The sequence below is a fragment of the Salmo trutta genome, chromosome 13 (genome assembly GCF_901001165.1).
Source record: "Salmo trutta chromosome 13, fSalTru1.1, whole genome shotgun sequence".
Classification (NCBI taxonomy): Eukaryota; Metazoa; Chordata; class Actinopteri; order Salmoniformes; family Salmonidae; genus Salmo; species Salmo trutta.
In genome coordinates, this window is record NC_042969.1 from 47,634,738 (window position 1) to 47,655,166 (window position 20,429).

The 20,429-nt window shown below is 46.1% G+C and overlaps 1 protein-coding gene across 2 annotated transcripts in view; it reads right to left on the reverse strand.

Annotated features, from left to right (window-relative positions):
• The window catches only part of LOC115205882 (D(2)-like dopamine receptor), a 48,748-nt gene that overhangs the window by 11,356 nt on the left and 16,963 nt on the right, over positions 1-20,429 (reverse strand). For both annotated transcript variants that reach the window (XM_029772285.1, XM_029772284.1), the window contains exons 2-3: positions 12,680-12,989; positions 158-267 (exon numbers count right to left, since the gene is read on the reverse strand). In XM_029772285.1, coding sequence (XP_029628145.1) covers positions 158-267; positions 12,680-12,958 — 389 coding nt within the window. In that variant the 5' untranslated portion in view covers positions 12,959-12,989. The remainder of the gene's footprint in view (positions 1-157; positions 268-12,679; positions 12,990-20,429) is intronic.

Genomic DNA, 20,429 nt, shown 5'->3' on the forward strand with positions numbered 1-20,429 from the left:
TAAATAATGGCATTGGTATTCAATAGAAAGTACCAGCTGGATTATGCAAGTAGGCCTTTTAGGTCCAGACTCCAATGCATTTGCTTAAAGATTTTCACTGCAAATCCACAATGGCACCTGCCTCCAGCCAAGATTCAACAATTTCAAGAGCACTTACCGATCAATGCTGATGGCACAGAGATTGAGGATGCTTGCAGTGCACATCATGACATCTAGGGTGACAAAGATGTCACAGTGGATTTTACTAAACCTCCACTCTCCCACCACCTGAAAGAAAGATGTTCCAACATTTAGAGACAACAGAACTATTTGTTTTATCCCCCTCAAGCACTGACTCAAACACTGACTGTTTTTCAGTTGCAGTTCAGTCAGATATTAAAAAGCACACCTTACATGTTCCTAAATAAACGTTCTTATCTTTTCAGCTGTTCTCATGAATCTTCCAATGCCTGCTCCATTCACCATCAAACAATTCTAAAAACCTGTTTTTGCTTTGTCATTACTGGGTATTGTGTGTAGATTGATGAGGGGAAAAAACAATTTAATCAATTTTAGAATAAGGCTGTAACGTAACAAAATGTGGAAAAAGTCAAGGGGTCTGAATACCTTCCGAATGCACTGTATATACAGTATATACACACTGAGTGTATGCTGATCTTTCCATGACAGACTGACCAGGTGAATCCAGGTGAAAATTATGATCTGTTATTGATGTCCCTTGTTAAATTGACTTCAAATCAGTGTAGATGAAGGGGAGGAGACAGGTTAAAGAAGGATTTTTAAGCGTTGAGACAATTGAGACATGGATTGTGTACATGTGCCATTCAGATGGTGAATAGTTAAGATAAAAGATTTAAGTGCCTTTGAACGGGGGTATGGTAGTAGGTGCCAGACGCACTGGTTTGAGTATGTCAAGAACTGCAACGCTACTGGGTTTCTGACGCTTAACAGTTTCCCGTGTGTATCAAGAATGGTCCACCACCCAATGGACATTCAGCCAACGGCAGGCCAGTTGTCGAAAATGTGTCATTGATTAAAAAGGACAAAGGAGGCAGACACAAATTGTGCAGAGCAACAGAGGTTGCTACAGTTAGTCAACTAACAGTCAAGAACAACATTGGTGCCCAAAGACCCATACAAGAAAGCACAACTCATTGTACATTGACACAAATGGGTTATGGCAGCCGATGACTTGACAGACTTCCACTTCTTTCAGCAAAAAACAAGACTGCGTTTGCAGTGGGCTCAGGAACGAAAACACTGGAGAATGTGAAAAACATTGCCTGGTCTGATGAATCCTGGTTCCTGCTGTTTCATGCAGATGGGAGGACTAGAGTATGGAGAAAACCATGTATCCATCACGCCGGGGGTCAACATCACAGGCTGGTGGTGGTGGTGTGAGGTGTGTTTCTATGGCACACATTGGGCCCCTTGATAAAAGTGGGGCAATGTTTGAATGCCACAGGATATCTGAACAACATTGCCATCAGGTGCATCCCTTCATGGCAGCTAGGATTGTCCAGAAATGGTTCCACAAACATGACAGTGAATTTAGCTTATTGCAGTGGCCTGCCCAGTCACCAGATCTCAATTCAATTGCATCTGTGGGATGAGATGGAACAAGCTATCCACTACTAGCCAACTTCACAACTGTGGGAGGTACAGCCAACTAGTACTGGGTCCGATCCCCTTTTGCCTCCAGAAGTCATCAATTTTTCTATTTATTCCTTATGTTATTTTTATATATATATATATATATATATATATATATATATATATATATATGTATTTTTTCTACCATCTCTTTTTTTAATTATTATTGTTGGGAAGGGCCCGTAAGTAAGCATTTCACTGTTGTTTACGTAGCACGCGACAAATACAATTTGATTTGAACAGCCTTAATTCTTCGGAGCATGGATTGATTCTATTTTCAAACATTTCTCAATTGGTATCAAGGGACCTAACGTGTGCCAGGAAAACATTCCCCACATCATTACACAACCAGCATGTACCATTGGCATCAGGCAGTATGGGGCCATGGACTCATGCTGCTTACGCCAAATCCTGACTCTGCAATCAGCATGACGCACAGGAACTGGGATTTGTCAGACCAGGCATTGTTTTTCCACTCCTCAATTGTCCAGTGTTGGTGATCTCGTGCCCACTGGAGCCGCTGGTAGGAGTGGAACCCGGTGTGGTCGTCTGCTGTAATAGCCCGACCGTGACAAGGACCGACGAGTTGTGCATTCCGAGATGTCGTTCTGCACACCATTGTTGTATTGAGCCGTTATTTGCCTGTCTGTGGCCAGCCTGTTAGCCTGCACGATTCTTGACATTCCCCTTCAACCTCAACGAGCTGTTTTCGGCCCATAGGACTGCCGCTGACTGGATGTTTTCTGTTTGTTGCACCATTGTTGATAAACCCTAGACATTGTTGTGTGTGAAAAGCCAAGGAGTCTGGCCGTTTCTGAGATACTGGAACCGGCGCAGCAGGAACAGACGATCATACAGTACCACGCTCAATGTCTCTTAGGTCACTCGTTTTGCCCATTCTAAAGTTCAATCAAACAGTAACAGAATGCCTTGATGTGTGTCTGCCTGCTTTATATAGCAAGCAAACCCCGTTGCGAACGGGGTGGTGTACCTAATAAACTGGCCACTGAGTGAATGTATGTACACACACACACACACACACAACTGGTCAAAAGTTTTAGAACACCAACTCATTCAAGGGTTTTTCTTTATTTTTACTATTTTCTACATTGTAGAATAATAGTAAAGACATCAAAACATATGGAATCATGTAGTAACCAAAAAAAGAGCATCGGCATTTCCATGGCCTGCACCTGATCTGTGGACGACAGAGAAAGCAAAGGGCTGTAAGGATGGGAACCAGCGGGTGACCCGGGCGTTACTGTCCTTATTCCGTGACATCTAAACCAGTGGTGCGTGGTCTGTTATGAGGGTGAAGTGCCGTCCCAATAAGTAACACTTCAGCGTTTCCAGCGCCCACTTGATCACTAGATATTCTTTCGCCACAGTGGAATATCTTTGTTCCCGCGGCAACAGCTTTCGACTAATGTACATGACTGGGTGTTCCTCACCTTTTTGTAGCTGTGACAGGATGGCACCCACCCCTGTTTCGGACACATCGGGCTGTACCACCAGTGGTTTGGAGAAGTCCAGGGTCACCAGCACAGGTCCAGAACACAGTGCTCCCTTTAGGTCCTGGAAGACGTCGCCTCGGTCCACGTCAGTTGAGCGGGCAGACGGCTCCTGGACACATCTGTCAGGGGGCTGGCTAGGGAGGCAAAGTGGGGAATAAATCTCCGGTAGTAACTAGTCAACCCCACAAACGTGCGTAGCTGCTTCTTGGTGAGTGGGCGGTGCCAGTCCCAAATCGCCTCCACTTTCTTCACCTGGGGTTTGACACATCCCCTCGCGATCGTGTACCCCAGGTACTCAGCTTCCCGCAGGCTGAGCCGACATTTCTTTGGGTTTGCTGTTAGCCCCGCCTCCCGTAAGGCCTGCAGTACCGCACTCACCTGTTTTAGATGCGTCTCCCACTCGCACCCTTGGATCACAATATCGTCAATGTATGCCGCCGCGTACTCCCGATGGGGTCGGAGAACCTAGTCCATCAACCTCTGGAAGGTGACCGGGGCCCCGTGCAGCCCAAAGGGCAGCTTCTTGTAATGGAACAGCCCATCCGGGGTGGCGAAAGCAGTTTTCTCCCGTGTCTCGGGAGTTAAGGGCACCTGCCAATAACCCTTCGTCAGGTTGAGCGTGCTGATAAATCAGGCGGCCCCTAGCCGTTCGATTAATTCATCAACTCGGGGCATGGGGTAGGTGTCGAACATTGAGATTTCATTTACCTTTCTAAAATCATTACAGAAGCGAATGGTGCCGTCTGGTTTCGGCACCAACACAATGGGGCTGCACCACTCACTATGCGACTCTTCGATTATATCAGCTTTCAACATTGTTTTTACCTCGGTCCTGACAGCCTCTCTCGTTGCTTCCGGTATGCGGTAAGGTCTCAACGTCACCTTTTTCCCGGGTTCGGTGATGATGCTGTGTCAGATCGGTGTGTCCTGATTCACTGGAGAACACATCCTGGTTTTGGCCGACCAACTCCCTCAGCTCCTGCTTCTGTGTTTGGCTCAGCTGCTCCCCCAGTGGCACCTCTGCCGGCTTGGTCTCTGTGGTAACCTTCTTCTGGGAAATAGAGTAGAGTGCATCACGTGCATTCCATTTCTTTAGCAAATTCACATGGTAAATCTGGGTTAAAACTTCTTAAGGCTAGGGGGCAGTATTTTGACGTGCCCAAAGTAAACTGCCCAAAGTAATCCACAGCGGCTGGATTAACAAGAAGTTAAGCTTTATTTTGATGTTTCACACATATTTTCGTGAATGTTGAATATTGATATTCCTGTAGTTTGAATTTGGCGCTCTGCAATTTCACTGGATGTTGTCAAATCGATCCTGCTAAAGGGATTGGCGCGTGAAGGGATCACTAAGAGGTTAAATGCCCAAGTCCCGGCTGTCTGACCCTATAGTTAACTTCACACACCTTCTCAATGACTTCGTATGGCCAGTTCCATTGGGCCAAAAACGTACATTCTGAGCTAGGGAACAACACTTTGTCTCCTGGCTGAAAGTCCCTTCGTTGTGCCCCTCTGATGTTCACCCGCGCTAGGGCCTCCTGCATGTGTTCCCGTACCAGGGGCCACAGGGTTGCCATGCGGTCTCAAGTCTTCCACGTGCTCCACCAAAAGCGTGCCTTGATCCTGTCTAAGGTCTTCTACACCCATAGGTGAGCCCCAAGAAACTTGGAGTGCGCCAACTGCAGGACACATGGTACAAAGGGACGGGGCACCAACAAGAACTCCATACATCCGTCATTCTTCTTCAAGACCTGACATAGCAACTTTTTCTTTATAGAAAAATGGGGCATCGCCTCGTTGGGGCAGGAAGTCCATATAAGGCTTGGGGGTGGAGCCAGCAGGCTGCAACATACTTCCCTTTAATAACCACTCCCCTCACCCCTGTTCAAGCCACACAAAAAAATAAAAAAAAATATATATAATAATAATAATAATAATAATAATAAATATATATAAATAAAAAAGAAACATCCGCTCACTGTTAAGTGTTTATTTTCAGCAAACTTAACGTAAATATTTGTATGAACATAACAAGATTCAACAACTGAGACAAACTGAACATGTTCCACAGACATTTGTCTAATAGAAATGGAATAATGTGTCCCTGAACAAAGGGGTGGGGTCAAAATCAAAAGTAACAGTCAGTATCTGGTGTGGCCAACAGCTGCATTAAGTACTGCAGTGCATCTCCTCCTCATGGACCGCACCAGATTTGCCTGTTCTTGCTGTTAGATGTTACCAAACTCTTCCACCAAGGCACCTGCAAGTTCCCGGACATTTCTGGGGGGGAATGGCCCTAGCCCTCACCCTCCGATCCAACAGGTCCGAGATGTGCTCAATGGGATTGAGGTCCGGGCTCTTCGCTGGCCATGGCAGAACACTGACATTCCTGTCTTGTAGGAAATCGTGCACAGAACGAGCAGTATGGCTGGTGGCATTGTCATGCTGGAGGGTCATGTCAGGATGAGCCTGCAGGAAGGGTACCAGATGAGGGAGGATGATGTCTTCCCTGTAATGCACAGCATTGAGATTACCTGCAATGACGACAAGCTCAGTCTGATGATGCTGTGACACACCACCCCAGACCTTGATGGACCCTCCACCTCCAAATTGATCCCGCTCCAGAGTACAGGCCTCGGTGTAACGCTCATTCCTTTGACGATAAACGCGAATCCGACCATCACCCCTGGTGAGACAAAACTGCGACTCGTTAGTGAAGAGCACTTTCTGCCAGTCCTGTCTGGTCCAGCGACGGTGGGTTTCTGCCCATAGGCAACGTTGTTGCCGGTGATGTCTGGTGAGGACCTGCCTTACAACAGGCCTATTGCGGACAGTCTGAGCACTGATGGAGGGATTGTGTGTTCCTGGTGTAACTTGGACAGTTTTTGTGTCTCTCTCCTGTAGGTGTGATGTTCGGATGTACCGATCCTGTGCAGGTGTTGTTACACGTGGTCTGCCACTGTGAGGATGATCAGCTGTCCACCCTGTCTCCCTGTAGCTCTGTCTTTGGTGTCTCACAGTACGGACAATTTATTGCCCTGGCCACATCTGCAGTCCTCATGCCTCCTTGCAGCATGCATAAGGCACGTTTACACAGATGAGCAGGAACCCTGGGCATCTTTCTTTTTGTGTTTTTCAGAGTCAGAAAGGCCTCTTTAGTGTCCTAAGTTTTCATAACTGTGCCCTTAATTGCCTACCGTCTGTAAGCTGTTAGTGTCTTAACGACCGTTCCACAGGTGCATGTTCATTAATTGTTTATGGTTCACTGAACATGCATGGGAAACAGTGTTTAAACCCTTTACAATGAAGATCTGTGAAGTTATTTGGATTTTTATGAATTATCTTTGAAAGACAACATCCCTTTTTTAGGGCCCTAATTTTATACATACATTACATTACATTACATTACAAACACACACATTCAAAAGTTTGGGGTCACAGAATTTTTTTGTCCATTAAAATAATGTCAAATTTATCAGAAATACAGTGTAGACATTGTTAATGTTGTAAATGATTATTGTAGCTGGAAACAGCAGATTTCTTTTATGGAATATCTACATAGGCATAGAGGCCCATTATCAGCAAACATCACTCCTGTGCTCCAATGGCACATTGTCTTAGATAATCCAAGTTTATTATTTTAAAAGGCTAATTGATCATTAGAAAACCCTTTTGCAATTACGTTTGCACAGCTGAAAACTGTTGAGTATCTGGAGCATCAGCATTTGTGGGTTCAATTACAGGCTCAAAATGGCCAGAAACAAAGTACTTCCTTCTGAAACTCGTCAGTCTATTCTTGTTCTGAGAAATGAAGGCTATTCCATGCGAGAAATTGCCAAGAAACTGAAGATCTCGTACAACACTGTACACTATTCACTTCACATAACAGTGCAAACTGGCTCTAACCAGAATAGAAAGCAGAGTGGGACTCCCAGGTGCACAACTGAGCAAGAGGATAAGTACATTAGTGTGTCTAGTTTGAGAAACAGAAGCCTCACAAGTCCTCAACTGGCAGCTTCATAAAATAGCACCCGCAAAATACCAGTCTCAACGTCAACAGTGAAGAGGCGACTCCGGGATGCTGGCCTTCTAGGAAGAGTTCCAAAGAAAAAGCCATATCTCAGTCTGGCCAATAAAAATAAAAGATTAAGATGGGCAAAAGAACACAGACACTGGACAGAGGAACTCTGCCTAGAAGGCCAGCATCCCGGAGTCGCCTCTTCACTGTTGATGTTGAGACTGGTGTTTGAACTCAAGCTTACGGACAATGTCAAATGTGATATAGCGAAGCACCTGAGTTGGGTGCGCAATTACGCAGGTACTTTCCCGAAACGGATGACATGCCCTGCCTCCAGTCTACTTACCGATACCTGAACAAGAGAGCCTCATCCAAATTGCAACAAGCGGTTCTGTGAAAATGGAATTTAAATTAGAAGCCACTGCCAGATTTCTGGATTGGGCTGCACTCAGAGTATCCTGTCTTGGCAAATCTCGCTGTTAAGACACTGATGCCCTTTGCAACCACATCCTATCTGAGAGTGGATTCTCGGCCCTCACTAGCATGAAAACTAAATACAGGCACAGACTGTGTGTGGAAAATGATATGACTGCGACGCTCTCCAATACAACCCAACATTGCAGAGTTATGTGCATCCTTTTAAGCATACCCTTCTCATTAACCTGTGGTGAGTTATTCACAATTTCCGATGAACAAATAAGATTTTATATGTAAGATGGTTAAATAAAGAGCAAAAATATTCATTATTTGTACATTATTATTTGTGCCCTGATTATTATTTGTGCCCTTTGTCACTTCCCACCAGCCGGGTTGTGACAAAAACTCACACTCATTCTTATGTTTAATAAATGTATTGTATAGTGCGTGTGTGGCAGGCTTACAATGATGGCAAAAAACAACATTTGAGAGTGCACTGACCCTTGCACTAGAGGGGGTACGCAGCTGGAGGTTGAATGTTTGAAGGGGTACGGGAATATAACAAATTTGGGAACCACTGTTCTAGACGATTCGGTGCTTTGAACTTTGTGGCAACAGTTTGGGGAAGGCCCATTCTTGTTCAGCATGACAATGCCCCCGTGCACAAAGCGAGGTCCATACAGAAATGGTTGGTGTGGAAGAACTTGACTGGCCTGCACAGAGCCCTGACATCAACCACATCGAACACCTTTGGGATGAATTGGAACGTCAAGTTCCAGGCCTAATCGCAAAACCTCACTAATGCTCTTGTGGCTGAATGGAAGCAAGTCCCCACCGCAATGTTCCAACATCTAGTGGAAAGCCTTCCCCTAAAAGTGGAGGATGTTATAGCAGCAAAGGCAGGGACCAACTCCATATTAATGCCCATGATTTTGGAATGAGATGTTCGACGAGCAGGTGTCCGCATACGTTTGGTCATGACAGAGAGAGAGAGAGATTTTAATAACGAGTAGCCGATGCTTCTACTTCATTCCCAAGAGCCTGATGAACCCATTCGTATTCACAAACCACCTCCACTCTCTACATGAACAGGGCTGCCATGGTCTAGCTACTAGCTAATATCCCTGCATGACTGACAGTGCGCTTCGAAGCCCGCCAGTCGTGGCAGATCAAAAGCCTTCCCCTGCACCACTACTGAGAGTGGTGCTTTGCTTCTCACTCAGTTTCTCACTCAATCATATTGGAGTCGTCAAGCTCAGAGATATCTGCATCTCACCTTTTTCTTTTTTAAACAGCCAGAACTGCGATGCCGCTCTCACGGAGACCTGTCTGATTAATCTCTGTCCTGAGGCAGTGTGTTATTAATTATGCCAAGCTCAGGCTTGAAGAGGGTTATGTCTTTGCTCCTGGTTGTCTGTCTGCAGCCCTGCCAGTGATTAAAGAATGATCTGACAAACCTAATGAGAGACTCTTTATACCAGGCTCCACAAATCAGCCTACTAACACACCTCCCTAACTGGTGGGAATGGAGATCATTATGAACACCCATAGACATCATGGTAAGGGCTTATTGGAAACATATATCTACCTTCCCCATGATATAAGTGATGCTGGAAAATGTTGGATTGATTTGGTCGAGGACTGCCCTGACATCGGTGACATCGTAAATAAAACGCAGAAATCCAATTGCTATGTTAATGTCGACTGCGACCCGATACATATTTTCTGATTTGGTCCTGATGTTTTGTTTTTCTCACTTTGCGTGGATTGTACATTAGATATCGCACTTTCTCAGAAATTTCAACATTTCGTTTGCTATCTGCACAGACACTTTGTTTAACATACTGTGAGACTGGCTGGGAGGAAAGAGGCTACGTATCTTTCCCAGCTGCTCATCAAAGCCAATAAACATCTGAAGACCTAAGGTCATCTAGCATATGTCAAGAAGAGGCTCTCAATATACCACATTTGGCATGGTCGAACTAAGGCGTAACATATTCATAATTCATGCAAATGTAGCATTTAGCAAGAAAGGGCAACAGTGCTCCTGCAGCAGACTGTGACCAACACATTACCACAGCTTGTTGTTAGACTAGGAAGATAAATTAACCTGAACAAGATCTCAGCAAGATGAAAACAAATAGACAATGGTCACGCAGCAAATTACAATGTTCTCCTGGAAGAGGGACGATAATCCAAAACACGACATTGTAATAACAAAAGATCAACGAGTTTATTTTTGTTGTGTCGAAGCATAATCCTACATGACATCTCTTTTCTCTGCTAGACATTGAACGTTTCATGAGTGTGAATCATCCCAAAAAATCCACCCGTTTCACTTAAGGGCAGTGCTTTTTCTCTTGCCCTTGTAATGTTGCCAAGCTGCAGCCTACTGCATAAGAGGCACAGATTGTAATTTGTGCCATTTCCATAGCATTGTAAAGGCTGGTTATGCTACTATTAGTCGGTAAGACAAATAAAGGGATTTGTGCACAACAAACCATCAAATCTCATTCGGTATATCCTTAACTTCTTGTTAAGCGTGTACTAATCCACACGACCTTAAACTTGGTATCCTTTGTAATACAATTGAGAGGCCCGTTTGAAGGGAGCTGAGGGTCACTGTGGAAAGGTTGTGTAACGAGTTAGCCTACTGCATGTGGCATTTCTCAACCTTTAGTCAGATGTAGCCTAGCGGTTTAGAGCGTTGGGCCAGTAACCAAAAGGTCGCTGGCCTGAATCCCCGAGCCAACTACGTGAAAAATCTGTCAATGTGCCCTTGAGCAAGGCACTTAACCCTGATTGCTCCTGTAAATTGCTCTGGATAAGAGCATCTGCAAAATGACAAGATTTTTAAATGTAAGTAGACCACATAAACACAGGATAATTATTGGGGTTTTCTTGGATGCTAGAGCAAGAGATCAAGTCACAGTTTTTCTCCAGAGCACACGACAGACTATAATTTAGATGTTAGATGTAACTTGATAGCCCTGGAAATCAGGAGGAAGGCTCATTGATACACACATAGGAGGATTATTTCGCTGCAGTCTTGGATGGCCTCTCATGTCACTGGCCAAAGACCACAGTAAAAAATAACATCCAAACACAGCGAGGTAAGCCAAGGAGTTTTTCCTCCGAAACCTGTACTACTTCCTGCTCTCAATTGATTTGCTGGAATGAGGTTGATTGTATTGCTGCCCAAGGCTACCGTTCTGCTGTTTTACGTTGCAAATGTCACTGGGCATTGATTCAACCTTACGTGGTTTACACAGCACACACCTAGATCACACAAGACAGTTTTAAAAGTCACATCACAAAATAATACATAATAATTCACCAATGTTGTCTAACCTAGCTATAGCTAGGAAATGAGTACATACACTACCGTTCAAAAGTTTGGGGTCACTTAGAAATGTCCTTGTTTTGAAAGGAAAGCACATTTTTTGTTCATTAAAATAATATCAAATTGATCAGAAATACAGCGTAGACATTGTTAATGTTGTAAATGACTATTGTAGCTGGAAACGACAGATTTTTTTATGGAATATCTACATAGGCCCATTATCAGCAACCATCACTCCTGTGTTCCAATGGCACGTTGTGTTAGCATTTTAAAATGATAAACTTTGATTAGCTAATTTATCATTAGAAAACCCTTTTTCAATTATGTTAGCAGAGCTGAAAACTGTTGTCCTGATTAAAGATGCAATAAAACTGGGCTTCTTTAAGACTAGGTGAGAATCTGGAGCATCAGCAATTGTGGGTTCGATTACAGGCTCAAAATGGCCAGAAACAAAGACCTTTCTTGTGAAACTCGTCAGTCTATTCTTGTTCTAAGAAATGAAGGTTATTCCATGCAAGAAATTGCCAAGGAACTCGTACAACGCTGTTTAATACCCCCTTCACAGAACAGCGCAAACTGGTTCTAACCAGAATAGAAAGAGGAGTGGGAGGCCCCGGTGCACAACGGAGCAAGAGGACAAGTACACATTTACGAATTATCTTTGAAAGACAGGGTCCTGAAAAAGGGACGTTTCTTTTTTTGCTGAGTTTAGATAGCTTTGTAGGTACAGTGCCATTTATTTTCATGATGTGAATTTATTCATATCCTCACTTTGCTCAAACTTTAATCATCTGACCTCCTGTATACAGTAGACATTTGAATCACTATTTGCTACAGTGCTAACTTTTTTATTAAGTGACTGATTAAACTGTCAGATATAATATGCAATGCTATTTCCCACAATTTAATGCTGATGCCATCTTCATTCTTATGTATTAAATTCCATAATTACATTGTATGGAACCATAATTACTTAAATATTTTCTTGTTGACAGGGAAACATTTTTGGATGGATTTAAACTTTTATATTTTATTGCGTGGTAAATTGGCATCATAAAACGCGATAAGATTTATGTATTTTTTGACAAGGGCAGAGCTATTATTTCTCATGCACTTTTATGCTGCGCAGAACATTTTATTTGTAATATTTAAATGTATTTATTACTCATTTAGTTAAAATGAATATCTTTAACCAGTAAATGTGGAGAAGATACACAATGAAAACAGACACACATTGCATTCACATTGTTCCAGCAATGGTAGTTGTTGCCTTTATCCTTTCTGTTTGTGTAATGCTCATTGCTTCAATGACAGACACCTTGGGAAAGCTGTTGCATTACCAGACCTTTAATAAAGGAGCACTGTGAATGTATTCTTTTCAGATCAACAATGTGGCCCTAATGGTTTGTTTTCATTTTGGACTGAGGAGGAGGGTCAATGCAAGGACAAAATCAAAGAGGGAGGGTAAAAGGAACCCTGATTGGCATAAGCGTAATCAAACAACCTCTTGTTTGTGTGTGTTTGTTTTGCTTCAGCTATGTATGCAATTTGCTGTGCAACCTCATGGGAAAGAATACTACACTGCACCTTTAAGCCTTTTAGCCAATGACAAATGTGCATGAGTGTACGGGTAGCCTACCTCCAGCAACCACAGGGTAAAAAAACGAAACTGTATCTTTAGCTTCAAGCCTTTCTGCCAATGAAAGAGCATGCATGGGTGTGTAGGTAACCTACCTCCAGGTAGACCACCCAGGGCATAACCAGGGTGGCCACCAGCAGGTCAGCCACGGCCAGGCTGACTATTAGGTAATTGGTGGTGGACTGGAGGGCCTTCTCCCTGGACACGGCCATGCACACCAACACATTGCCAAAGACGATGACGAGGATGAGCAGCGTCAGGAGCATGGCATAGTAATTGTACGGGTGCTTCTGCCCACTCTCCGTGTCATTGAAGCTCCCATTCCCATTGTCCCAGAAACTCTCATTGTAGGCATACTGTGTGAGGACATCCATTAGCTGTGAGTGACGAGGCCGAGAACGGGCCCTGAAATGGACACAAAGAAAGAGAGATCATTTGCATATTTAGCTTTAATTACAAGAGCTCTGTGTGTGTGTGTGCTAAAATACATAATTGGTGATTGTGCATTTACTTGATTGTCTTCATCTCCCTCTCTACACGTGTGCGTGCATTCGTGTCTGTGAATGCACGCATCTGTGTGTACGATGGTGTGCGCCGTACATGAGGAACTTTCTTTCGACTCAGCAGCCGAGAGGTTGGCTCTGGGATTCTATCCCCCTCTCGCTCTCTCCCACTTCCTTACGTGCTCCTGCCTACCTGAAAGCATTGCACCGGGGACCCAGGCCTGTGCCTTTACCCTGCAGATGCCCTGTGCTGTCTGATCTCATTTATTTGCCTGCTCCAATTCTTTATTTATGAGAGATTGTTCTCACTGCTGTCCTGAAAGCTTGTGTTTGAACTGGTTGTCCTTGCAGTGCTCACTGGGGCTGTAACAGCATCCAGCCTTATCCCTGCAGCGCATCATGTACGCTTATTCCAAGATGAGCGATAGCTAGCCGTTGCTACTATCTCCCAATCGCATACACAGTTTCAGATACACGTGGAGCTCAGGATGTGCTATGAAGTTGAAGTCAGGGGGCTACTCCTGAAGGTCGTACCGATAAAACTAGTGGATTGTGTCAAGATATGACCAGATATTCAGGCCCTATGGTCCACTAGGAGTTAAAATGAATAAGCCAATCCAGATATGATCATTGATTAACAATCCATGAATTTACAGAATTATTTAAAAAAACACAGTCTGAAAACCATAGATACATTCTATTGAATTCTATTGCTGATAACCTTTATAAGAAACACACATTACACAATATCCTATTATCTCCCTGTCTGCCAGCTCACGGAGAGGCTTTTAGTGTCTTCTCTCCGACATCGTTTGACATCAAATGACTCCATATCCAATCATAAGCTGACCGCATAACCTTGACCTACATCATCCATGAGCAGGTGACCTGCCATGAAGTGCTGACCTGGATGAACACTCAACGACCCCCGTCTAGCCACAAGCATCCATACGCCCTGCATAGCCTGCTATGTCATACTCCCATAGCAGCACAGATGACTGGAGCCTAGATAGAAGATGATGATTGGAATGTGTGTGTGTGTGTGTGTGTGTGTGTGTGTGTGTGTGTGTGTGTGTGTGTGTGTGTGTGTGTGTCTATATAGAATACAAGTGTCAGAGTGGGAAAAACCTCCAGTAGATACCACCTCTGTCAATAAGGAGTAAAAGTGTTTGATCTTATTCGGTGATAGCAGCTATTTAAATGAGTTTTTTCTATCTGCCATAGGCCTCTTAGATGTCAGGTTGAAATCACTGATGGCAACTAGCCAATTGCAGGCTGTGAATCCTCGGTTGGCATCTGTTGTTACTGTCTAACTACCTACTGACACTTTGACCCATGCCCATTTGACGTTCACAGTACAGCATAGAAAAACACAGAACACAGTATTTTTCACAGAAACGGATTGGGTGTAGGGCAGTTTGGGCAAATGCCAGATGGGCTGATCTTTAGCCAAGTGGGCCTGCAAAATGTTTTTTGTTGTTGTTTTTTTTGCCGAATTATCATTATTTGGCCAATAATGGGGGCCTTGAGGGGGAAAAAAATGACAGTGTGGGGGCCTCAAGTAATAAAATGGTCTGGTGTGTTAGAAATGCTTAGGCTGATTTTGTCACGACTTCTACCGAAGTCGATGCCTCTTCTTGTTCGGGCGGTGTTCGGCGGTCGACGTCACCGGCCTTCTAGCCATCACCGATCCATTTTTCATTTGTTTGTCTCGTTTTTCCACACAGCTGGTTTTCATTGTCCCTCATTATGTGTTGTGTATTTAACCCTCTGTTTCCCCCCATGTCTTTGTGTGGTATTGTTTATCTGTGTTGATGTATGCGCACGTTAGTCTGGTTGCGCTGGGTTATGTATACCCGTTTTGTATTTCATTTTCATTGTGCCGTGTGCTTTTGGTTCGCCTGAATAAAAGTCTCCGTGTGCTACCAAATACCTGCTCTCCTGCGCCTGACTCCCTTGCAGCCACTTACGCATTCCTGACAGAATACCACACCCGTTATGGAGTCAGCAGGGGCAGGTACCTATAGTAGCGGAGTTGAGGAGCGTGTCCAGGAGCACACGGCTTTGATTCACCATCTCGGCATTGCTATGGACCGCATAGTTCAGATGATGGATCACTGGGAGAGACAAGGAGGTCCTCCAGTACCTCCTCCAGTACAACAGGAGTCCTCACTAACCATCCCTCCTGTATCCGGTTCCAGTGGGATGCGTCTCACCCTTCCCGGAGAGTATGATGGAACGGCGGCACGGTGCCAGGGCTTCCTGCTACAGCTGGACCTCTACCTGAGCACCGTCTATCCAGCTCCCTCGGGAAGGGAGAGAGTGGCCGCCCTCGTCTCGTGCCTCTCAGGGAAAGCTCGAGTGGGCCAACGCCGTATGGGGAGATGCGGCATTGGATGACTTCACCCGCCGCTTCCGGGCAGTCTTCGACCACCCTCCCGAAGGTAAAGCGGCGGGTGAACGTTTGTTCCACCTAAGGCAGGAGACGAGGAGTGCCCAGGAGTTCTCACTGGAATTTCGGGCATTGGCTGCTGGAGCGGGATGGATCGACAGGGCTCTCATCGACCACTACCATTGCAGCCTGCGTAAGGATGTCCGCTGGGAGTTGGCCTGCAGGGATACCACGCTTACCTTCGACCAGCTGGTGGACATGTCCATTCGGCTGGATGACCCGCTGGTCACCGGCGGACATCCAGAGAGGGATCTGTCGATTCCTTTTCCCAGCACCACCGCTCCAGTGCCTATGGATTTAGGAGGTACTGAGCACAGTGAGACCGGCGGAGGGGCTCTCACGTGTACCATTTGTGGTCGCAGAGGTCACACTGCTGGCCGGTGCCGTGTTGGTTCCTCTAGGGTTCGAGGCAGCAGGCAGGGCACTTTGGCGTCACCCCAGGTAAGAAGGCACCATTCTCACCCAGAGCCCTCTGTTGCACACATGTTTTTGTTTGTCACTTTTCCTGAGTTTTCCCCGCATTCCCAGCATAAGGTGCTCGTCGATTCAGGCGCGGCTGGGAATTTTATTGACAGATCATTTGCACATAGTTTAGGGATCCCCATCGTTCCCGTGGATGTACCTTTCCCCATTCATGCCTTAGATAGTCGACCATTAGGGTCAGGGTTGATTAGGGAGGTCACCACTCCTTTGGGCATGGTGATGCAGGGGGGTCATACGGAGAGAATTCATCTCTTCAATATTGACTTTCTGCGTTTCCCGTGGTGCTAGGCCTACCCTGGTTAGTCTGTCACAACCCCACTGTTTCTTGGCCACAGAGGGCTCTCACGGGGTGGTCGCAAGAGTGCTCAGGTAAGCGTTTAGGGGGTTCCGTTGGGGCTACTACGGTGGAGAGTCCAGACCAGGTTTCCACCGTGCGCATTCCCCCTGAATATGCCGATTTGGCTCTCGCCTTCTGTAAAAAGAAGGCGACTCAATTACTACCTCATCGACATGGTGATTGTGCAATAGATCTCCTGGTGGGCATTGCACTTCCCAGGAGTCACGTGTATCCCCTCTCACAGGCGGAGACGGAGGCTATGGAAACATATGTCTCCGAATCCCTGCGTCAGGGGTACATTCGGGTACATTCGGTCCTCCACTTCACCCGCCTCCTCGAGTTTCTTTTTTGTGAAGAAGGATGGAGGTTTACGCCCGTGCATTGACTATAGAGGTCTCAATCAAATCACAGTGAGGTACAGTTGCCATGGCGATTGAGTCAATGCATGGGGCGCGCTTCTTCACGAAACTGGATCTCAGGAGTGCGTATAACCTGGTGCGTATTCGGGAGGGAGATGAGTGGAAGACAGAGTTTAGTACCATCACAGGGCATTATGAGTAACTTGTCATGCCGTACGGGTTGATGAATGCTCCATCAGTCTTCCAACCCTTTGTAGCCGAGATTTTCAGGGACCTGCACGGGCAGGGAGTAGTGGTGTATATCGATGACATTCTGATATACTCCGCTACACGCGCCAAGCATGTGTCCTTGGTGAGCAGGGTACTTGGATGACTGTTGGAGCATGACCTGTATGTCAAGGCTGAGAAATGCCTGTTCTTTCAGCAGGCCGTCTCCTTCCTAGGGTATCGCATTTCCACATCAGGGGTGGAGATGGAGAGTGACCGCATTGCAGCCGTGAGTAATTGGCCGACTCCCACCACGGTAAAGGAGGTGCAGCGATTTTTAGGGTTTGCCAATTACTACCGGAGATTTATCCAGGGTTTTGGCCAGGTAGTTGCTCCCATTACCTCACTGCTGAAGGGGGGTCCTGTACGGTTGCAGTGGTCAGCTGAGGCGGACAGGGCTTTTGGGAAGCTAAGAGCTCTGTTTACTTCAGCTCCCGTGCTGGCTCATCTGGATCCCTCTTTGGCGTTCATAGTTGAGGTGGACGCGTCCGAGGCTGGGATAGGAGCTGTGCTCTCTCAGTGCTCGGGTTCGCCACCGAAGCTCCGCCCCTGTGCCTTCTTCTCAAAGAAGCTCTGCCCGGCGGAGCGAAACTATGATGTGGGGGACCGAGAGTTATTGGCCGTTGTCAAGGCTTTGAAAGCGTGGAGACATTGGCTTGAGGAGGCTAAACACCCTTTTCTCATCTGCACTGACCACCGTAATCTGGAGTACATCTGGGCAGCGAGGAGACTGAACCCGCGCCAGGCAAGGTGGGCCATGTTTTTCACTTGTTTTGTTTTCACCCTTTCTTACAGACCAGGTTCACAGAACGTGAAGGCAGACACACTGTCCCGGCTGTATGACACAGAGTAGCGGCCCATGGATCCCACTCCCATACTCCCGGCCTCCTGCCTGGTGGTGCCGGTGGTGTGGGAGCTGAACGCGGACATTGAGCGGGCGTTGAGTACAGAGGCCACTCCCCTCCAGTGTCCCGCTGGGTGTCTGTACGTTCCGTCTGCTGTCTGTGACCGGCTGATCTATTGGGCCCACACGTCACCCTCCTCTGGTCATCCAGGCATCGGTCGGACAGTGCGCTGTCTGAGCGGGAAGTACTGGTGGCCCACCTTGGCTAAGGACGTGAGGGATTATGTTTCCTCCTGCTCAATGTGCGCCCAGTGTAAGGCTCCTTGACACCTGTCAAGGGGTAAGTTACAACCCTTACCTGTTCCACAACGGCCATGGTCACACCTGTCGGTGGATTTCCTAACTGATCTTCCTCCTTCACAGGGTAACACCACGATCCTGGTCGTTGTGGATCGTTTTTCTAAGTCCTGCCGTCTCCTCCCTCTGCCCGGTCTCCCTACGGCCCTACAGACTGCGGAGGCCTTGTTAACACACGTCTTCCGGCACTACGGGATGCCTGAGGATATAGTGTCTGATCGAGGTCCCCAGTTCACCTCAAGGGTCTGGAAGGCGTTCATGGAACGTCTGGGGGTCTCAGTCAACCTTACCTCAGGTTCTCACCCCGAGAGTAATGGGCAGGTGGAGAGAGTAAACCAGGGTGTGGGTAGGTTTCTGAGGTCCTATTACCAGGACCGGCCGGGGGAGTGGGCAGCGTTCGTGCCCTGGGCCGAGATGGCCCAGAACTCGCTCCGCCACTCATCCACTAACCTCACCCCCCTCCAGTGTGTACTGGGGTATCAGCCGGTTCTGGCTCCTTGGCATCAGAGTCAGACCGAAGCTCCTGCGGTGGATGATTGGTTCTGGCGCACGGAGGAGACATGGGACGCCGCTCATGTCCACCTTCACCGTGCCGTGCTGCGCCAGAAAGTGGGCACAGACCGTCACCGCAGTGAGGCCCCGGTGTTCGCACCGGGTCTGGCTCTCGACCCGAAACCTGCCCCTCTGCCTGCCCTGCCGGAAGCTGGGTCCGCGGTTTGTGGGGCCATTTAACCTGTTGGGGATAGGGGGCAGTATTTGCACGGCCGGATAAAAACTTACCCGATTTAATCTGGTTACTACTCCTGCCCAGTAACTAGAATATGCATATAATTGTTTGATTTGGATAGAAAACACCCTAAAGTTTCTAAAACTGTTTGAATGGTGTCTGTGAGTATAACAGAACTCATTTGGCAGGCCAAAACCTGAGAAGATTCCAAACAGGAAGCGCTCTCTCTGACTATTTCTTGGCCTTCTTGATCATCTCTAACCAAAACAGGGGATCTCTGGCATAACGTGACATTTTCTAACACTCCCATAGGCTCTCAGAAGGCGCCAGAACGATGAATGGTGACTTTGCAGGCCATGGCTGAAAAACAGTAGCGCATTTGGATAGTGGTCGATCTGAAAACAATGAGACTGAGGCGTGTGCACGAGCCGACACCATGTTTTTATTTTTTGGTCTTTGAACGAAAACAGGGTTTCCCGGTCGGAATATTTTCGCTTTTTTACGAGAAAAATCGCATAAAAATTGATTTTAAACAGCGTTTGACATGCTTCGAAGTACGGTAATGGAATATTTTGACATTTTTTGTCACGAAACACGTCGGGCGCGTCACCCTTCTTTACCCTTCGGATAGTGTCTTGAACGCACGAACAAAATGTCGCTATTTGGATATAACTATGGATTATTTGGAACCAAACCAACATTTGTTATTGAAGTAGAAGTCCTGGGAGTGCATTCTGACGAAGAACAGCAAAGGTAATCCAATTTTTCTAATAGTAATTCTGAGTTTGGTGAGTACCACACTTGGTGGGTGTCAAAATAGCTAGCCTGTGATGGCCGGGCTATCTACTCAGAATATTGCAAAATGTGCTTTCACCGAAAAGCTATTTTAAAATCGGACATAGCGATTGCATAAAGGAGTTCTGTATCTATAATTCTTAAAATAATTGTTATGTTTTTTGTGAACGTTTATCGTGAGTAATTTAGTAAATTCACCGGAAGTGTTCGGTGGGAATGCTAGTCACATGCTAATGTAAAAAGCTGGTTTTTGATATAAATATGAACTTGATTGAACAAAACATGCATGTATTGTATTGTATAACATAATGTCCTAGGAGTGTCATCTGATGAAGATCATCAAAGGTTAATGCTGCATTTAGCTGTGGTTTTGGTTTTTGTGACATTATATGCTAGCTTGAAAAATGGGTGTCTGATTATTTCTGGCTGGGTACTCTGCTGACATAATCTAATGTTTTGCTTTCGTTGAAAAGCCTTTTTGAAATCGGACAGTGTGGTTAGATTAACGAGAGTCTTGTCTTTAAAATGGTGTAAAATAGTCGTATGTTTGAGAAATTGAAGTAATAGCATTTCTAAGGTATTTGAATATCGCGCCACGGGATTCAACTAGCCCATAGAGGTTAAAGTCCTGAGGAGAGTGAACGAGGTATGTTATAGGTTACAGCTTCCCCCCGATTACCGCATTAACCCCTCGTTCCATGTGTCTCTCCTCAGGCTGGTG